This window comes from Schistocerca nitens, chromosome 8, assembly GCF_023898315.1.
Source record: "Schistocerca nitens isolate TAMUIC-IGC-003100 chromosome 8, iqSchNite1.1, whole genome shotgun sequence".
Taxonomy (NCBI): domain Eukaryota; kingdom Metazoa; phylum Arthropoda; class Insecta; order Orthoptera; family Acrididae; genus Schistocerca; species Schistocerca nitens.
The window spans coordinates 439,864,220-439,883,379 of NC_064621.1; the positions used below are offsets into that span (position 1 = coordinate 439,864,220).

Here is a 19,160-nt window from a genome sequence, read left to right on the forward strand (position 1 = left end):
ACTCACACTTTTCTCACATGATATACTGAAAGCTTTGGATCAGGACAGTCAGATAGATGCTGTATTTCTTGATTTCTGAAAATCATTTGACTCAGTACCATGATTACACTTATTGTCAAAAGTATGGTCATATGGGTTGTCAAGTGAAACTTGTGACTGGATTGAGGACTTTTTTGTAGGGAGGACACAGCATGTTATCTTGGATGGAGAGTCATCGCCACCCATATTCGGGTGTGCCCCAGGGAAGTATGTTGGGACCCTTGCTGTTCACATTGTCAAGTGACCTTTCGCAGAACACAAAGAAATTATGGTTGTATGTAAAGGCTGTTAGTGGTACCAAAGTCAGTGTCCAGTCAATAGTGAATGAGACAGGAGACATTACTGGTGTTTTCGAAACCCTTGTTGGTTGGCATTGAGGAGGTCATGCTGCTCAAGAGACTCATTATGTCTGAGCTCAAAATGTCCTAAGATTGTACAACAAATCAGTGTCAAGGATACTGGATGGTAGTTTTGTGGATCAGTTCAACTACCCTTCTTATGGCCTTGGAAACAATATTAAAAGTAAAGTCAGGCTTTTGGCAGATAATGCACTTGTCTATAATGAAGTAGTATGTGAAAGAAGCTGCATAAATATTCAGTCAGATCTTGACAAGACTTCAAAATGGTGCAGATGTTGGCAAATTGCATTAAATGTTCATAAATGTAAAATTTTGCACTCCACAAAACAAAACAAAACAAAATAGTATCCTATGACTGTAATATCAGTGAATCACTGTTGGGATTGGCCAACTCATACAAATATGTGGGAGTAATACTTTGAGGGATATGAAATGGAGTGATCACATAGATTCAGTTGTGGGTGAAGCAGGAGGTAGACTTCAGTTTATTGGTAGAATACTGAGAAGTGCAATCAATCTACGAAGGAGATTGCTTACACACCGTTTGTGTGACCATTTCTAGAATATTTCTCAAGTATGTGGGACCCATACCAGATATGACTGACAGGGGATATTGACTACATACAGAGAATGGCTGCATGAATGGTCACAGGTTTGTTTCATCCATGGAAAAGAGGCACAGAGATATTGAAGCAACTGCACTGGAAGATTCTTGAACATAGACGTAAACTGTCTCAAGAAAGTCTATTTTGTGAACTGGCTTTAAATGATTGCACTTAGAATATGCTGCAATCCCCTATGTATTGCTCACATAGGGATTGTGAGGATAAGATCATAATAATTACTGTGTGCACTGAGGCATTCGAACAATAATTCTTCCCACACTCCATATGTGAATGGAATGGGACATACCCTCTGCCATGCTCCTCACAGTGATTTGCAGAGTATAGTTGTAGATGTAGATAATTAGTTATTTCAAAGATATCATTTGATACTCTAAATGAGGCGTGTAATTCTCACTTAGTCCTGTAAGAAATTTTAATTATTTCAGTAATCCATGGTTTTCTGGAAGAAACCTCACCATTAGTTATCCTATACAGCTGATCGCAATCAATGTTTGACAAATGGTAAATTAAAGGCAGAAAGAGTTTCAGAATTTATGCATCTAATGGACTTATAGGTGTGGGGAATTGACAAATGAATGTTGTTAAACTTAAGATGAAACTATATGACCCCCTAGTTGTAGAAAGGCAGGGGCATACAATATCATCTCCAGTAACGCCATGCCTTGTACAGCACTATGATGTTCAAGCCAACCTTCAGGTCGAGGATAGCTTTATCTTTTACCTTATGTTCACTAACATTTTACAATGCTCAGTTTTCATTTTGTTTTTAGGCTATGTTATTGTCTAAGCTTATATCTTCAGAGTTAAAATTTTTATTTTTAGATCACTTGTAGGCCAGTTTATTTCATCTGCAAAAATATTTTTGTTATAGATAATCACTGAGAACCACTGTCAGTTTTACAGTGCCTACTCATTTAATTTTATATGATGCAGTAATTTACTATAGAGCTTCGCTTTTTGAAACCTGTTATGTTTCAGAGTTTGTGATTTTTGTGTGTGTGTTGTAAAATGCCTTTTTTTAAATAGTGTTCAACCTCCATTGATACATCAAAGCACTGACACTGGTCAATTTTTGTTGTTGTTGTAATTTTATAAATATGCATGTCTGCATTTGAAAGTGTTAAATGGTACTTAACTGGGTTTTGTGCTGGCTTTGTTGCGTTCTTTGTAAGGTAAGATGGTCAAGAGTTTTTACTTTGAAAAAATCTGACATTTTTAAGCCCATAAAGGTTTATTGGGTCTGTTTAATTATGAATTCATTCCTTTCTGCTTCTGTATTTTAAAATATTCAGGTAACTGGTTCACAACAACTACATAACTTCCATGTTTGTATGATTTTCATCTGCTCACATGATCTATTGGAAATGAGATTTACATAGTTTTGTGTTAAATTAAAAACACATAAAATGTAAGCAACAATGTATGAAAAATGACATTTACATATAAATAGATTTGTATGGGGTTACTGTCTTATGATCACTCAGTGCATTAGGCTAGTTTACATCACTGTGTGTGTGTGTGTGTGTGTGTGTGTGTGTTTGTGTGTGTGCATTTCATTTAGAAATTTGTACTTTACTCTGTGTAAAATTGCACACATCATTGTATTACATATTCGAAAATTCTTTTATGGAGTAAAAGAAGTTGCCAAGAAAATAAGATTTAAGTTTTTGTTTGAAGGTAATGGACACCTGTGCATAAATGGACAAAGAATTTTATGGGTGAATAGCTCATTCTTTCCTGTGTAATGAGTGGTGGACAGCGTAAATCATTTCTCCTTCTGGTACTATATTGGTGGATGATGTGTAGTTGAATGTTCTGGTAGAATATAAATGATTTGGGAGTAAAAATAGCAGCTCCGCAAAGAGTAAAGGTATTGAACCATCAACAGGCACATAAACAGGATTGCAAAATTTCAGTCTTGTTTATGTGTATGTTGCTGAGTCAATGCCACTACTATTTGGTAAATTGTTACCTTTACTTCTAAATTAGTTACTGTTGTTATTGAACTGCAGTTTTAAAAAAGCAAAAACAAATCTGCTCATTCCAGAATTTGAACTTGTAGCTTAGCTTTTAGACAATGCTCTCCTTCAGAACTAACAAATAAATGCCTCTGATCATCTCAGAAATTCTTTGTTCATTAAAATCATGCTGTAGTGAGAAAACAGTATTGAATGCATATCATGCATACTTTCATTCTCGTCTTAGATATGGGGTCACCTTCTGGGGAAACTCTAAAGCAGCTAATAGCACTTTTAAACTACAAAAAAGGGTCATTAGAATCTTGTTTGGGTGCAAGCCTAGAGACTCTTGTAAACCCCTGTTTAAGAAATCTGGTATTCCTCCGTTACCATGTGTATACATTATGGAAACCCTTTTGTTCTTTAAATTAAATGTAATAGGCAAGGACCGGAGACTGCAAAAAAACTGTCATATACATGAGCACTTTACCAGACAAAACAGAAACTACATATGACTCAAATCAGCACAGCACTGTGCCAAAAAGGTACTTTTCACATGGGAGTTAAGCTTTATAACAAACTTCCTGAAAACATAAAGGCTATCACTCAGGTCAATACATTTGGAAAATCTCTAAAGTCATATTTACAGCATCACTGCTTTTACTCCATTGAAGAATATTTAAGTTTATGAAATGTGTTATATAAATACTTACGTGTAAAGTGTATTATTGTAAGCTTAAATATGTATGCCTTGAAATGACTTTCAGCCTGTATATTTATAACCTGACTTGTCAGCTTGTCATAAGCTGCTATGTAGACAACAGGAGCAATAAAATACAATCTCAGGACCCAACTATCAGAATGCCAGAAAATTAAAATAGGCCATAAGAATAAGAACGTAACAGCAATGGAATCTTTTAAATTACCAGGACTAAGTCTAGACAAGAACTGAAACTGGAATGTGCATATTGAGTGCCAATCAAGCAAATTATGAAGCATATAAGTTAATAGGTTTCTGCGGCCAGAGTCAGTGTAATAAAATCATTTTGGCATATTAGGCCACATCAAAACGAATCACTGAAACAACTAAAATGCCCATGACAATCTTTGCGGTGATCCTCTTCAGGGTGACTAACTGCTGGACTCTGCTAATGGTCTTCCCTGTATAATATCACGCCATAAATAGCAAATAGTAGAATGATTTCTTACCTGGATGTTGAAATGTTCAGAAGCAAATAGTAGAATGATTTCTTACCTGGATGTTGAAATGTTCAGAACATCTAGTGGCAAACAACATAAAGTGTACTAGAAACTTATATACATCAACAGATATCTGCATTGTGTGTCGTACTGCCATCCATTACATATTATGCTGCACTAAATATGCTGACTGATGAGCTTACCATGTTAGTGATACTCGCAAACTGCAACATGAAATGAACGAGCTCAAGACAATATCCCGTGTAAGTGGATATAGCAACAAGAACATACAACAAGCTATGAAGTACAGTGATAACAAAAGAGACAAAGTAACTGAAGTAACCAATATTCCAGAGCCTGAGAAGCATCAGCAGCTGTCTAGGCAAGATGATTCAGTGCGTAAAAATTAAACCAATATTCTAGAGTGGCTGCAATATCCCTGATCTGTTGAGGGCCACAAAGTATTGTGTAGAGTATCTCCACACTTCAGGCATCTACAAACTTCAATGTGAATGTGGTGAAAGTCCACACTGGTGAAACTGAGAGACCTATTAGCACTCACATGTTGGAGTATGAATGCCACATGTGACTAGGACAACACAACAAATCAGCTACAACTGAACACCGCCAGTACTATGACCATCTATTAATATTAAAGAACGTAATGTGCTTGCTTAGCAGCCATGGATGCAGCAATGAGAAACAGAGAAACTATTGAAATAATTAAACACCCCAACTGCATGAACAGAGAGGATGGCTACAAGTGACCAGTGGCCTGGCTGCCAGCAATCCCATTCTGTCAGACTGCATGTATTGTTTGTCAGCCAGCAGGTCCACATGACCGCGTTCAATAGTATAAACAAGCGACCACAAGAGAACTGCAATGTAGCATTAGCATCTCACTGCAGGAAAGCAGTACCCCTGGGTACAAGCTGCAGATCTTCTATCGCCTACCAGTCATCTATCAGAGTAGCACAGGCAATAACCTACAATGCAGCCACCTCTCCATAACAATCTCTACTCTGAATTGGCCATTGGCATCTCAGTATGTGATTTCTATAGCCACCTGACAACTGAATTGAGACAGTATATACAGGAAGACCATCAGCATAATGCAGCAGTTAGTCATCCTGAAAATAATTGACAGGAAGGAGGTCAAAGTGTCAGCATTTTAGTTGATTTTAGTGTTTCCTAATGATGTGACCTTATACCCAAAAGCATATTATTATAATTATATTATGAAGCTTTATACCATAAGATATTACTGAACAAAAATAGGAAAAGTGAGGTTTTCATTCATGTAGTATTGGAATATTCTTCTTCAGTAGTAAAATATATGTTTGCTGCTCTGTTCTAATGTACCAGCAGTGTCCTGCTGGAGTAACATACTGCTTTCTAAATGCTGGATTAATCGTGCTGAATTGTTCCACTAATTGATTTTTGCATTGTAAATGGTTGTATATATAGATCTGAATCTGCTCTAATCTACATGACGCATTGCTGAACCAACAGTTTAGGACTATCCTCAGTGTTCCACTATCAGTAAGTGCCTTTATGTCATTCAATGGAGAAACTTTATGAGAAAATTTCTCACCCTGGAAGTATTTCATTGTGTTTTTTTAGGTAAAAAAGTAAGTTCCTATCACAATTCCTTTTTAGATCAATGCAGTTTCTCCAGGTTTTTTTTTGGGGGGGAGGGAGGGGCAATGTTCACTACATCCATGGCATTTGGTATGCCACATACACCTCTTGTATAATTTCAAATGGTGAGGACCTCAGTCTTGTATGACTGAGTTTGATTTTGGCAAACTTGGGTTTCCCAAGCTGGGGACTGGTGAGTATCACTAGCTCTCTGTACATGTGAGCTATGCGCATGGTTCAGTGACCACCATGCTGTGTGCCAGTGGAATACTGTGCCCCAAGGAGCAAGTATCTTGGTTTAACTGCATGTATCATGAGACTGGTGCAAATTTTATAAAATATCTCTTAACTTCCATGTGAAAATGATACAGATAATGTCTTTGGAAAAGTTACAGCTCCTCCACAAGTGGCTAGGTTCAGAAACTTTTGCAACCAGAATAATTGCCAATTTTGAGAATATAGTAATTCGTAAGCTAACATACTTTGCATACTTTAACTCTCCGATGTCATACAGAATAATATTTTGGGGTAACTCAACACTTAGGCAAAAGTATTCAGTGCTCAAAAGAAATTGGTTAGGATAATGTGGCTCACAGTCACACATCTTGTAGGCATCTGTTTAAAAGGTTAGGAATTCTTACAACTGCCTCACTGTACATTTACTCAGTAATGAACTTTATTCTCAATAACATGGACCAGTAATAGTTTCAGAAACAAATTTAAATCATGTTTCCTTGACAACTCCTTCTATACCATACATGAATTCCTGAATAGTAATAAATAAATCTATAGGTATAATGTATGCATTTTGTGCCATTTAAGGGAATGGGGTAGGTAATAATAATTTGAAGCTTAGAAAAACAAAGAAGAACCTTGCTTCAGGTGTGCCTTTCTTAATGCACATCACACTTTCCACATCATAACAGTTACTGTGAGATTGATCAATGGAACACATAACTAACTAACTGACATTAGAGTGTTGAGGTTATATGGTTATTTAGTGAGCAATCTCTGGGGTACCTGCCACATTTCAGTTTTGTAATGCTTTCCCATGCAAGTGATGCTCTGTCTATATGGACTTATAGTTCACTAGCTGCTTATGGAATACCAGTGGATCCTGGATGTTTAGTTGAGTAGTAATCAGACTCAAGAAACATGAGACATATGGCTAGACCACCAGAGATGTCTTCAAATACTATTGTAAATAAATTTTGTGAAGGACCATGTTCAGTGGTAAACAATGTATTTATTATTAATAAAAGAGTGGAAAGGATTAGCAGGGTCACCAGAATTTATTTTGAAGCTGTGAAATGGTACTTTCATAGTCAAGGCAGCAAGAACAACTTATGTAGGCAAGTTGTTAAATGCAAATTCACTAGCAGAGTATGCTATAATTACAGAGCTGCACATAGTCCTAAATTGTAGTAAAGGGGTAGTCCCTGGCATAGGCATAACACACTTGGATACCAAACAACTTCAGCAAAAGTGGGAAATTCAAGATTTGACTGAAGTGAAAAACATTATGAAAAGATGAAACTATATAGTTCCAGAGACTTTTCCAAGCCTGAAATGTCTATAATGTATACATGCAGACTGCATCAACGAATGAAAATGTGTAGCAAGGCTGGAATTGAACTTGAACCTGGATGTCCTGCTCATAAGGCAGATGTGCTAACTGCTACACCATCATGGCAAAGTGGCTTTGCACAAGTGCACGGACTACCGTAGCACACTTCCCTCCTCAGTCCAAACACTATTCATCCCTGAACCCAGCTGGTGTTCCCCCAAAACTCAAACAACATTACAGAGGCTCTCCAACTGTATTGGAATATCACCTCAACATTGAATGAAATTGGGGATCCTGCCTGAAGCCCAGACATAGATGCCTTAGTTAAATGAAAATATATGGTTCCAGAGACCTTTTCAAGCTTGAACAGGAATTTAGATTTAGAAAGGAGGCATGCTAGGGTACTCTGTGCATTGTGCAAAGCCAGTGTGGCAGGATGATGTAGTGGTTAGCATATCTGCATACTGAACAGCAGACCTGGGTTCAAATCCCAGCTTTGGTACAAATTTTCATTCACTGCTTCATGAACCGTGAATTTACTTTCAAAATCTTTTCTTAAGAATTGCTTTATTTACTAGTGATTCATTAAGAACATTAACACACTTAATCACACTATGTGAGTGTGGAAGTAGTTGCCAGTGGGCAGTGGGTAACTGATGAAAACATATCAAATTTTTGACTGTATGAGCTTTCAGGCTGAGAATCTCGACACTCCCTTTTGACACGGCCGTAGTCACGACCACTCACAACAACCTCTGAAAGACTACACTGGTTTAAATCTGCAACACACCAGATTACTTTAAACTAAAAATTTTAAAACTCACGCAAGCACATAAACTATGCACCCCATAGGAGGGATGGAAATGGTACAAAACACTGACATTAAAAAAATTAACTTGCCACCGAAAGTGCAACTTGATTTTTAAAAAAATATTCTTGTGGTGGAAGGGTGGCAACTTTATATACTAAAATGACCATTTAAATAAAAACCCATGAAATGCAATCTTACATAAAATATACAAGGTTGACCAAACATGCTCTACGTTACACATATACTGCCTCTCTTGGTAACCTGCCATTGTAGTAGCAGTAACCGATCTAACAACTGTGCCAGAGACTTGCTGTCTTATATAGGTGTTGCCAACTGCAACACTGTATTCTGCCTTTTCACATATCTCTGTATTTGAATGCACATGGCTATACCACTTTCTTTGGCACTTCAGTGTAGTTCAGTATCGATGTCCCACGTGCGGTCTCCTCTGAGCAAGTTGTAACACCCCTAAAAATTGTGGCATCCCACAAAAATTGGGATGTGGCAACACCAGTAGAAAGTGAGCTAGAAAAGATGGGCAGTTTTTGTTCTGACATTAAATGTAACTAAATTACCAGTGTACACTGCAGCAGACTACATCTGCCAAATGTTTAGGCTTTATATACCTAACTCCACGCTGTGCTTTAAATTCCAACATTTTGGGCACACCACCAATGGTAGAAAGGATGGGCAACATATTGCAGAATTGGCCAAGCTGCCCACAAAGATAATCCTCCCCATATACCTCCTCGTGTGTACGATTTGCTCGCTACAATATCATTTACAGAGCAGAGAATGTGTGGTCTTCATAGAGGAGGAAGAGAGATAGGAAGTATAAGTCACCCAACATAGCCCATACTTGTAAATGAAAAAGACATTTCAGGTCACCAAGCTATCTATGTTCGTAAAGTCATTCACCTCATCAATGAAGCAGCCAGTGTCATAGAACAGTGATGACACCCATACAGTGTCAGCTGATGAGAGCATAACAATCTCTGTCTTTAATTGTAGCTGCAAACCTGCGCCACAGACTAAACCAAGCACAGATATTACAGAATCACTAGGCAACAGTAGTAACAGAACATATTGTTGAGGAGAACCATTTCCTAATATTCTGGCCAGCTACAAAGATGTCCTGCCCTTGGTTAAACGACAAACACTGTTCCATAATCATGAGCTGGTGGACAGCTTAGCACAGATTCAAATGCTGGGCAACTTTAAGAGAACTGCACAGCCTTTCCGTTAGCAAGTGCAATATGTTGTTGAATTATTTTGGAGAGTGAGAATAGCTTGTGGCAACACAATTGTATAAGAGTCTGTCAGGAGTATTTCCGGGAGAGGTCTTAATTGGCTGGTGTGGCGTGAAACAGAAGTCTCCAGACCAAACAACTAGACATTTCCTGACAGTGGCACATATTCTGCCAGAGTTTCTGGCACAATCAATCAGGATCCACCTTTTTGGCACCACAAAGTGGCCACTGAAAGAGACTGGTTGATTGGTTGAGGGTTAAGGGGCTGAGAGAGGCAGTTATAACTTAAGTTACATCAATGATGAAAAATAAAACTGCCCCTTTCCTATGTGGGTGCTGGATTGTGCATTGCTGGTGGCTCATGACACATCACCTTGTCACCGCAGGGTCCATTACTAAGTAAGGTGGCATCTCAAAGGGAGAAGCAAAAGACCCTCCTTGCCCTTTTTAACTTAATCTGGGTTTTGCTTTCAGTGTGGGTTTATGATGTCTCATTTTGTCCTTGATAATCTTGCCCTCCTGCAAGCAGCTTTCCTCTGCATATATCACCCTAATAGGTACAGTTGTTGATATCAGGCTTTTGATACTACCGTACTTGGAAGTGTAATACCCTGAGACAGCTCCATGGATGGAACTTCTTGGCATTTCTTTCCATCTTAATATGGTTTCTCCTCTTCCCACACTATTTTATATATATTGAGTCAGTGATGTTCTCTCTGACTATTTTCACAAAAGAATATTGTCCCTCAAAGAATTATTTCATGTGATTGTCTTTGCCATACCTGGCAGTAGTAGTTGACAGTACAAAGTCTTGTTTTTTTAGCCGTGCAAATGCAACCTGTCATGTACAGCTAACAATTAGAAGGTAGGAGACAAAATATTTGAGTTTTTCAACTGAGAAGAATGTATGTGTTCATTTTAATTGTTCAAATTCTGTTTTAAACTCTCCTTTGTTGAGGGAATACTATTCTTATTTTTAAAGAATTGGTGAGATTTTTCGGCCTCACATGTGAACTTAAGCTTACTTGGTTGTCACATCTTAGGAACCTGAAATCACTAAATATTTAAAATACATTAGTCATAGTTTGTGGGGAGCAGACCAAATAGCTGCTCCAGTATTACAGACAATTTGTGCATTTGTGGCTGGATTATTCGTGAAAGTCTGTGTGTCTGCAAAACACATACATTAACAAATGTCGAAAGTGGTGTACCATGTTGGAATTAGGCTGGCCACTGGAGCTTTTAGGACCAGCCATATTCTGACACCTCTGTACTAAGGTTGGTGAGCCACCATTTATCATCAAGTAGTGATTCCTCATGGTGCAGCATACCTACAAATGAGATCCGCACGACAGATGTCTGCATTCAATACTGTTCCTCACCCACAAACAGAAGGATTTTTCAGTAAGTGTCTGAGATCAACAATGCCTTTTGGGATTTATGTGAAGTCCTGTGTATTAGAGATAACTTCACCTCATTGTAAGGATTTATGCCAAGGTTTGTAGCAAATCTTCACCTTGACCCTTAAAGAGGCCCAGAATTATTTTAAATCTGACAAATTTTAAAAATGAATGCACTATAAATTTAATGTTTAAGATCATGTTTTATTATATTTCAGATAGGTACATAATTTTAATACAGTATGCACTAGTGGTTCAAAGAAATGGGATTACCTTGGCTGATCAGTGGATTTCTCTGACCATGTTGTCAGAATTCTTTTTCTAAATCTATACACTGTATTTAGCATAGAACTTTATGTGATCATGAAGGCACTAGAGCAGATGAGGCATCATCCAAACAAAAAGTTCCTCATCTGCTCCAGTTCTCTTGTGTCCTACAAATATTGTAACAAATGTACCCAGCAGAGAAAATAATACAAACAATACAAGGCAAATAGATTCCTCTTCAGCTGCAAGGGAATTATATGATTCTGAAAGGTACTGGTGTACATAGTAATTTGGGGAACTCAGTATGCAGATCAAGCAATGAAGAATGTCTCCAAGGAACACAATGGGCTGTTCCTCAGCAGGCTGTCATCTCATTGTTGAGTCAGAGAGCCGTGTTACTGTTGGAGGAGGATTGGCTTGCTGTGAGATACACCAAGCCACTCAGTGAAACCAACCACCCAGCGGAGTAATACTTCATAGTACTCACCCCAATGAGATTTAGTTGTACTGACCAATATCTGAATTGTTTACAATCCAGTAATTCATGGTTCCATAGTCGGGCAAGGGGAGTGTCACCCCTCCCCCCATTTTTTATGCCTGTGGTATATAAATTGTTATACGGCACATTCTGTCTGAGAGCATTAAATATTTTGATGATACAGCAGAAGCAAATTCACGTGGGTTCTACCCTCTGCTTTATGTGATGATACAATTAGTGTGGTAAAGCTTTTAAAAAAAATTGTAGTGTCTGTACTCTGGCCTAAACTAAGGTTTTAGTGTGTTACAAAATTACTGGATCATCCTTTTCCAGCTCGGTTATCACCCAGCCACCTCCATCTGTTATAATCTTTTCGATCATTCCATTGCCTCTCTCCTTTTTATTAGACATTACACAACTCAGTATAAACATTATTTCAGTACTTCTTTGTGTGTGACTGAGTGGGACATGCACACGCTCGCACGTGTGTGTGTGTGTGTGTGTGTGTGTGTGTGTGTGTGTGTGTGTATGTGTGTGTGTGTGTGCACGTGCAGTTGCTCTGTCTCTCATGGGTTTTAGTGTAAATTTATATTTTAAGTCTTGTTGAATTTTTACTGTTTGACTACTTATAATCACACTTACATCAGAAAAGATTTTAGTATATGCATTGAAGATCTTCATATTTTTGGTCCAAACAAATACAATATATCACCACCATGATCATCATACAATGTTTTCCATTAGTAGCCCATTTCGTAAGTGTGTTTCTTGAAGATCTGCAAAACACTCATCTACTGTTTCCGTAATTTCTTCATCAGCCTCAATTTCTTTTTTTCCAGTCACATACTTCTTTGTATAGGAATGGGTGTAAGCTGGAGGGTCCCAAGTCTGGAGAGTCAAGTGGATGTTTCATCTTTTTACTAACTTGCTTAGTATTTTGATCTGATTGACCAATATCTCTTCCACTGTAACAATTTAACACACCAAATTAGTGGCATTCTTTTTAAAACATTCCAAATATCGCCATGAAATTAATTTTTCATTTGTCTTTGGTCATCATTCAACGAATGCAGCACAAAGTTATAAAGCTTTCTCATAGTTTATTCTTCATATAAAATGTACCATACTTTTTGCCAGTCAACATAGCCTGCGAGAACAGGTCACCTACAGAAGGTACCTTACCACAAGGAGTTGCTTTGCTCTAAGGAACGAAGTGGTCACTTTTACTGGGCATTGGTTCCACATGTATAGGGGATGTCATGGGCATGTGTACAAGGTGACTACATCTCACCCAAGGAGTAGTAGTTGAGCACAAGAGAGTTAGTTTAGAGATATTCCCGTGTCAGTTAAGCTTTGTGAATGGACTTTGTTTCTGATTTTGCTCAGTCACTCTGTACTTAAGCAAGTATATCTCCACTGAGAGAATGTTTTTCCTTGAACTATAGTTGAAGTGTTCACTTAGACAAACATTAAAAATCTACAGTTGACATTTATTGTTATTTGTACATCCCCTTGTTTGAATTTCCCAGACCAAATTTGCCCTACTTCTTCCATAACCCTCCCATCATGCAGCTGTCTCTTTACTCTTTAATGAATCTTCCCTTCCCCTATAGGTGGCTCAAAACAAGTGATCAGTATGGTAAGGTATGTGTAACATTGTATGACTAATGACACAGCCATAATTTAGTTCAAAATGTGACTGCCTCTTACATATGGGGCTGTTCATTCACTCTGCTGCACTTTATTCATTTGTATAATAAATCAGTTTGAATATTTAGCCTTTTAATATGCTTGCCGATGATCCTTTCTCCATGTCAGAAACTTGTGTGAGTGTCGCGCTGTTTCTTTACTTGGCAGTTGACACTATTCTGTGTTATTTCTCATAAAGTATCCTGGTCAATTATAGATATTTTGACTGAGTTAAGTTTCTGTCCACTCAGAATAAACATTGTGTTTCACATGAATTGAAGTGCAGGTTCTAAGTGGGAAAACATTTGCACAACTAGTGTGAGATTCTAAGTGATTCTGATGAGTAACTGGCATTTATACCCATAAACATTTGATAATAGTTGTTTTGAACAGACAGAGAAATTTCTGTTGTTAACATTCTTGCTTTCTTGCAGATGAACCATCAAATGTAGAAGACGGCCCACAATGGAGAAGTGAAATGTAAAAGATTTTAATGGCATGTTCAATCTATAAGCAGTGTTTTCATCATCTGTTGAAGTACAGATTTTGTATCAGAGTGGGCTACATTGTATGAGGTGCACTGAACTTCTTAGTTGTCAGATTTCAGCAAAAAGAATGTGTAGTATTGCTGGTAGACAGAGATTACGGGTTCAATTTTCAGATACTGGAGATATTTGTAATTTTATAATTTATCATTTTATTTTCATCATAAGTGATCTATTGCATTTGATAAGCATTTAAAATTTGCAGGTGTTGTATGACTACACAGTACTCTGAATTTTGATGTTGTGATTGAATATTGAGATTCTTGATATTACTGTATCTAGAAAAGAAAATCATTGATTGACTCAACTTGCTTACTAGTAGTTTCACTGATTATTGTCACACAGACATGCCTACTGTCATTAAGCGATTTATGCAAGTGCTAACTCCGATAACTATATATAATCTGATGTGTCACTGACTGAAAGTAAGCAATGTATATGTGGCTTGTGGAACTACTACTATTGTGCCAAATGAAGAACTTAACACTTTTAGTGCACCAGTATTGTGTAATAAGGTTTCCGTATCTTGTTCTCTTTACTTGAAAGGCTCATTATTACTTATTTATTTTGTAAGTTCATGTATATTAAATAAACAACTGCTTTTTTTCTTGACTTTGTATTCATTAATTGCCTCATGAACTTAGTATGCTCTCAACAACTTCACTTGTCTACTGGTAAACTTCCTATCAGGCCTTGGTAAATATTCTTAAATCAGATCACTTCCACCAGAAATTAGTAATTCAATGCAATATGTACCTTTATCTATAGAAAGGGTATCCTTGGGTAAAAAACCTATTTATTGGTCTTGTAGAATAAAAATGATGTAGAACAAAAGTGATGTCTGAGTTACTAAGATATAAAATTTCGAGAGTTACAACACAAAACTATCAACAAGAATAATAATGATAACAATAATAATAATTCAGCCCTTGAAGTGCATCAGTATCTCCAAGGTGACACTGAGAAGTCTTTTGTGTCCCAGAAGACAGCAGCTGGCGGTGTGGCTGGGTTCTTGCTACCCTCTCTGCTTTGATACCTACCACTGGCTGCACCTTGTTGTACAATCTTCTGGATACTTCAGATAGAAAAAAAGCAACACACAAAATTAGAACAATCATACCATATTTAACAACTTTATTACTATTTTTGTGCCTGAGACCAGGCTGTGTCTGTAAAATTGTGTCTGAAAATTTAATCCCATCCACATTAAGTGCTGTTACACTTCAACTGTTACATGTGTTGTGAAGTTCGCCTGCTTCATTTCTTCATTGATAGTCCTCCGTGGCGATGTACTGCATTGTTATACTTGCTGAAAAATGGGAGGGTGGAAGTTCAACTCTGACTACTGTAAAAGATGTAGCTGACAGTTGCACAGTTGCTTTTCACAGTTCTTTATGTTGTGACAGTGCCACCACATTCAAAAGTGCCGCTACGTTAGTACGCGAACACGGCGATAGAGGCGCTCCGCAGCTCGGCCGAGCACGGGAGCGCCACCTGGCTATGAACGGTGCTGGCCGCATGTCACGGCATGGCAGTCGAATGACAGATGCGGAGTCAGTAGTATGTAACCCGCTAGTGTTTCTACTTTTGCATATCCACACAAATTATTAGTGCTTAAAGGTTATAACATTTTGGCGACGAGGATGGGATATTTTTTTTTCCTGCGTTGTGGACTTGGGTGTTCGTGTCGGGGCAGACATGGAACAGCTTATGCAAGCGCTCATTGAACAACAAACACAGCTGACGGCTGCTATTCAGGCGTTGTCAACGTCGCTTACTCATCGTCTGTCTTCCTCTTCTCCGCCTCCGTTCCCTCCGTACGACGAGGCCGCTGAAGACTGGGAGGATTATGAGAAGCGTTTGCAGCAACACTTCTTGGCTTTCAGCGTTGTCGACACTCCTATGTGTAAGTCGTTATTTCTATCTTGGATTTCCCCACGGATCTATCAGCTGCTATCTCAGTTAGCCCCTCTGCGGGAACCAGCCTCTCTGTCCTTCCAAGAAATGTGTGACTTATTGTCTAACTATTACCGCAAAAATACCCATGTCGTTACCGCCCGCGTGTCGTTCTACCGGCGTCGTAAACAGCCCCATCAATCTTACTGGGCTTGGGCGGCGGAACTACACGGTCTGAGTAGGAAATGTCAGTTTGTCACGGACACTCATCATGAGTCTTATGCTGATTCAATGGTTAGGGATGCTATTCTACGGCTTGCTCCTGATAAAGAAGTTTGGCAATGTGCCTTACAACTGCCAAACCCGTCGTTGTCGGAAGTTCTAAGCATCGCTCAATCTTTTGAAGTGTCTCATGCTGCTGGTGCACAAATAGACGCGTGGTGTGATGTAGGCGCTGTACAGACCACTTTCGACACGGGCGATTTGCCTGTTTCACAGGGGAACAACGATGTGGCGGCGGTTCACTTGCGTCAACAACGTCGCGTTGGGCCGCCCCGCTCGCAGCAAAAACAGCAACCACAGAAGCAGGTTCGTTCCGCACTTCCTTCTTGTCCATGTTGTTTCGTACAGCATGACAGGGCCGCGTGTCCAAAACGTTGGGCCACATGTAATTCATGTAGGAAAAAAGGCCACATTGCTTCTGTGTGTCAGTCCCCTAAAGTGCCTGTTGACGAGGACGAGGCATCGGACATGGACGTTAACTGTGTGCTTTCTCAAACAAATAAGTTGTTTGTTACTGTTCGTGTTCTGGATAAAGACATTCGCATGCAAGTGGACACTGGCTCTGCGGTAACTCTCATTAATTCTCGCACGTATTTGGAGTTGGGCTCCCCTCCCTTGTCTCCAGTTACGCGAAATCTGAGAACTTATAATAAGCAGAAAATTCCTATCGTTGGCCAGTTTGATGCTTCCACTGCCTACAAGTCTGTTGTTAGGCCCCTCAAGTTTTATGTGGTGGATCATGCGGGAACGGAAAACCTGTTTGGTTATGATGCTTTCCAGTTGTTCGGGTTCTCCATTGATGATGATGTGCACCTCATATCTGAGGATATTCCGTATCAACAACTGGATGGATTGTGTTCTGAATTCTCGTCTGTGTTCTCTGCTGGTCTGGGTCGGGCCAAGGATTTTGAAGCCCACATTACTCTTAAACCTACAGCTCGCCCTAAGTTTTTCCGGGCATGCCCTATTCCGATGGCGTTGCGTGCGCCTGTCAAAGCTGAGATCGACAGGTTAACAGCTTCAGGGATTCTCCTTCCTGTTACCTCCAGCGAATGGGCATCGCCCATCGTGGTGGTTTGTAAACCAAACGGGAGTCTGCGATTGTGCGGTGATTTTAAAGCCACTGTCAACGCTCAGAGCCTCATTGACACTTATCCTCTTCCCCGTCCTGAGGAGTTATTTACCAAGCTCGCTGGGGGCCAGTTCTTTTCCAAACTTGACTTATCGGAGGCGTACCATCAGTTGCCATTGGATGCGTCTTCCAAGGAATTTCTCGTCATCAACACACCTTGTGGGTTGTATCAGTACCAGCGGTTACCATTTGGCGTCGCTAGCGCGCTAGCCATTTTTCAGCGGTTTTTGGAACAGCTCACGGCTTCCGTTCCCGGCTGCATCAACTACCTGGATGACATTGTTGTCACGGGGGCCTCCACTGAGGAGCACCTTCGCAATTTGCGTTCACTGTTTCAGGTCCTGCATTCAGCTGGGTTGAAGTGCAATCTGGACAAGTCACAGTTTTTCCAACCCTCCATTGTGTATCTTGGTTTCCACTTGTCCCGTGAGGGTATACGTCCTCTACGACAGCACGTTGCGGCCATTACCGCTCTACCCCGGCCGTCTACGGTCAAAGAACTTCAGGCGTTTCTCGGCAAGGTTGTTTATTATCACAAATTCATTCCATCCGCGGCGGCAGTGGCTCATCCTCTGCATCAGCTGTTACGCAAAAACGTTCCTTTCTGTTGGTCCGACGAGTGTGAGCAAGCTTTTGTCCGCCTGAAGGCTCATTTGCAGTCGGCGCCTTGTCTTGCCACATTCCGTCCGGGTCAGCACTTGGTTCTGGTGACTGACGCGTCACAGTATGGCCTAGGGGCTGTTCTCGCCCATCGGTATGAGGATGGGTTGGAACGACCCATCGCCTACGCTTCCAAGACCCTCAACGATGCTCAACGGCGTTACTCTCAAATCGAAAAGGAGGCGCTCACTATCATTTATGCTCTAAAAAAGTTCAGCGTTTTTTTGTATGGTTCTAAGTTTCACCTCATCACCGACCACAAGCCGCTGGTCTCTCTGTTCAGCCCCTCGGCGTCGCTTCCGGATAAGGCAGCTCACTGCCTGCAACGTTGGACCTTATACTTGTCTCGTTTTCACTATGAGATTCACTATCGCCCCACGGCCCAGCACGCCAACGCTGACGCGTTGTCGCGTTTGCCGATGGGCCCCGACATGGTTTTCAATCGAGATGAACTACTCTGTTTCCACATTGATGAGGAAGAACGTCGTGCGGTCGAGGGTTTTCCACTTACAGGTTCGCAGGTCACGTCGGCTACTGCGCGGGACCCGGTCCTGCGTCAGGTGATCGGTTTTGTTCAACGGGGTTGGCCGGACAGGACCAAGGGCCGGGCATCGGATCCCCTTCGCAACTACCATGCCTTGCGCCTTCGTCTGTCTGTTCGTGAGGGTGTTGTTCTCCTGGCCACGGATGGCACATCTCCACGGGTTGTGGTGCCAGCCTCTCTTCGCAAAGCTGTTCTCAAACTATTGCATGAGGGCCATTGGGGGATTTCTCGGACTAAGTCCCTGGCCCACAGGCACGTTTATTGGCCCAGTATGGATTCGGACATCGCCCACATGGTCGCTGCGTGTGATCAGTGTGTTCAACAACTGGCTGCACCTCGTACTATGCCCTCTCCGTGGCCTGATCCGGCGCAGCCGTGGGAACGGGTGCAGGCTGACTTTGCCGGCCCCTTCCTCGGCACTTATTGGCTACTGTTGATTGACGCCTTTTTGAAGTTTCCATTTGTTGTTCGATGTCCGTCGCCCACCACTGCAGCAACGACGCTGGCTTTGTCCAAATTCTTTGTGCTAGAAGGTCTTCCATCCCCGATTGTCACGGACAATGGCCCTCAGTTCTCTTCGCAGGCCTTCCGTGATTTTTGTACTGGACAAGGGATTCATCATGTTACAGCACCGCCCTTCCATCTGCAGTCGAATGGGGAGGTCGAGCGCCTTGTCCGCACTTTCAAAAGCCAAATGAAAAAATTCCTTAGTGATTTTTCCACAGATGACACTCTGTTGCAATTTCTGAGTTCTTATCGCTTCATGCCTCTGGGTGATCGCAGCCCTTCTGAACTCTTGCATGGCCACCAACCGCG

The 19,160-nt window shown here is 40.4% G+C and overlaps 1 protein-coding gene across 3 annotated transcripts in view; it reads left to right on the forward strand.

Moving 5' to 3' along the window:
- LOC126198992 (putative helicase mov-10-B.1) overlaps window positions 1-14,442 on the forward strand; it is a 418,198-nt gene extending 403,756 nt beyond the window's left edge. For all 3 annotated transcript variants that reach the window (XM_049935664.1, XM_049935663.1, XM_049935665.1), the window contains one exon: window positions 13,720-14,442. In XM_049935664.1, coding sequence (XP_049791621.1) covers window positions 13,720-13,769 — 50 coding nt within the window. In that variant the 3' untranslated portion in view covers window positions 13,770-14,442. The remainder of the gene's footprint in view (window positions 1-13,719) is intronic.
- Window positions 14,443-19,160: the final 4,718 nt, after the last annotated feature.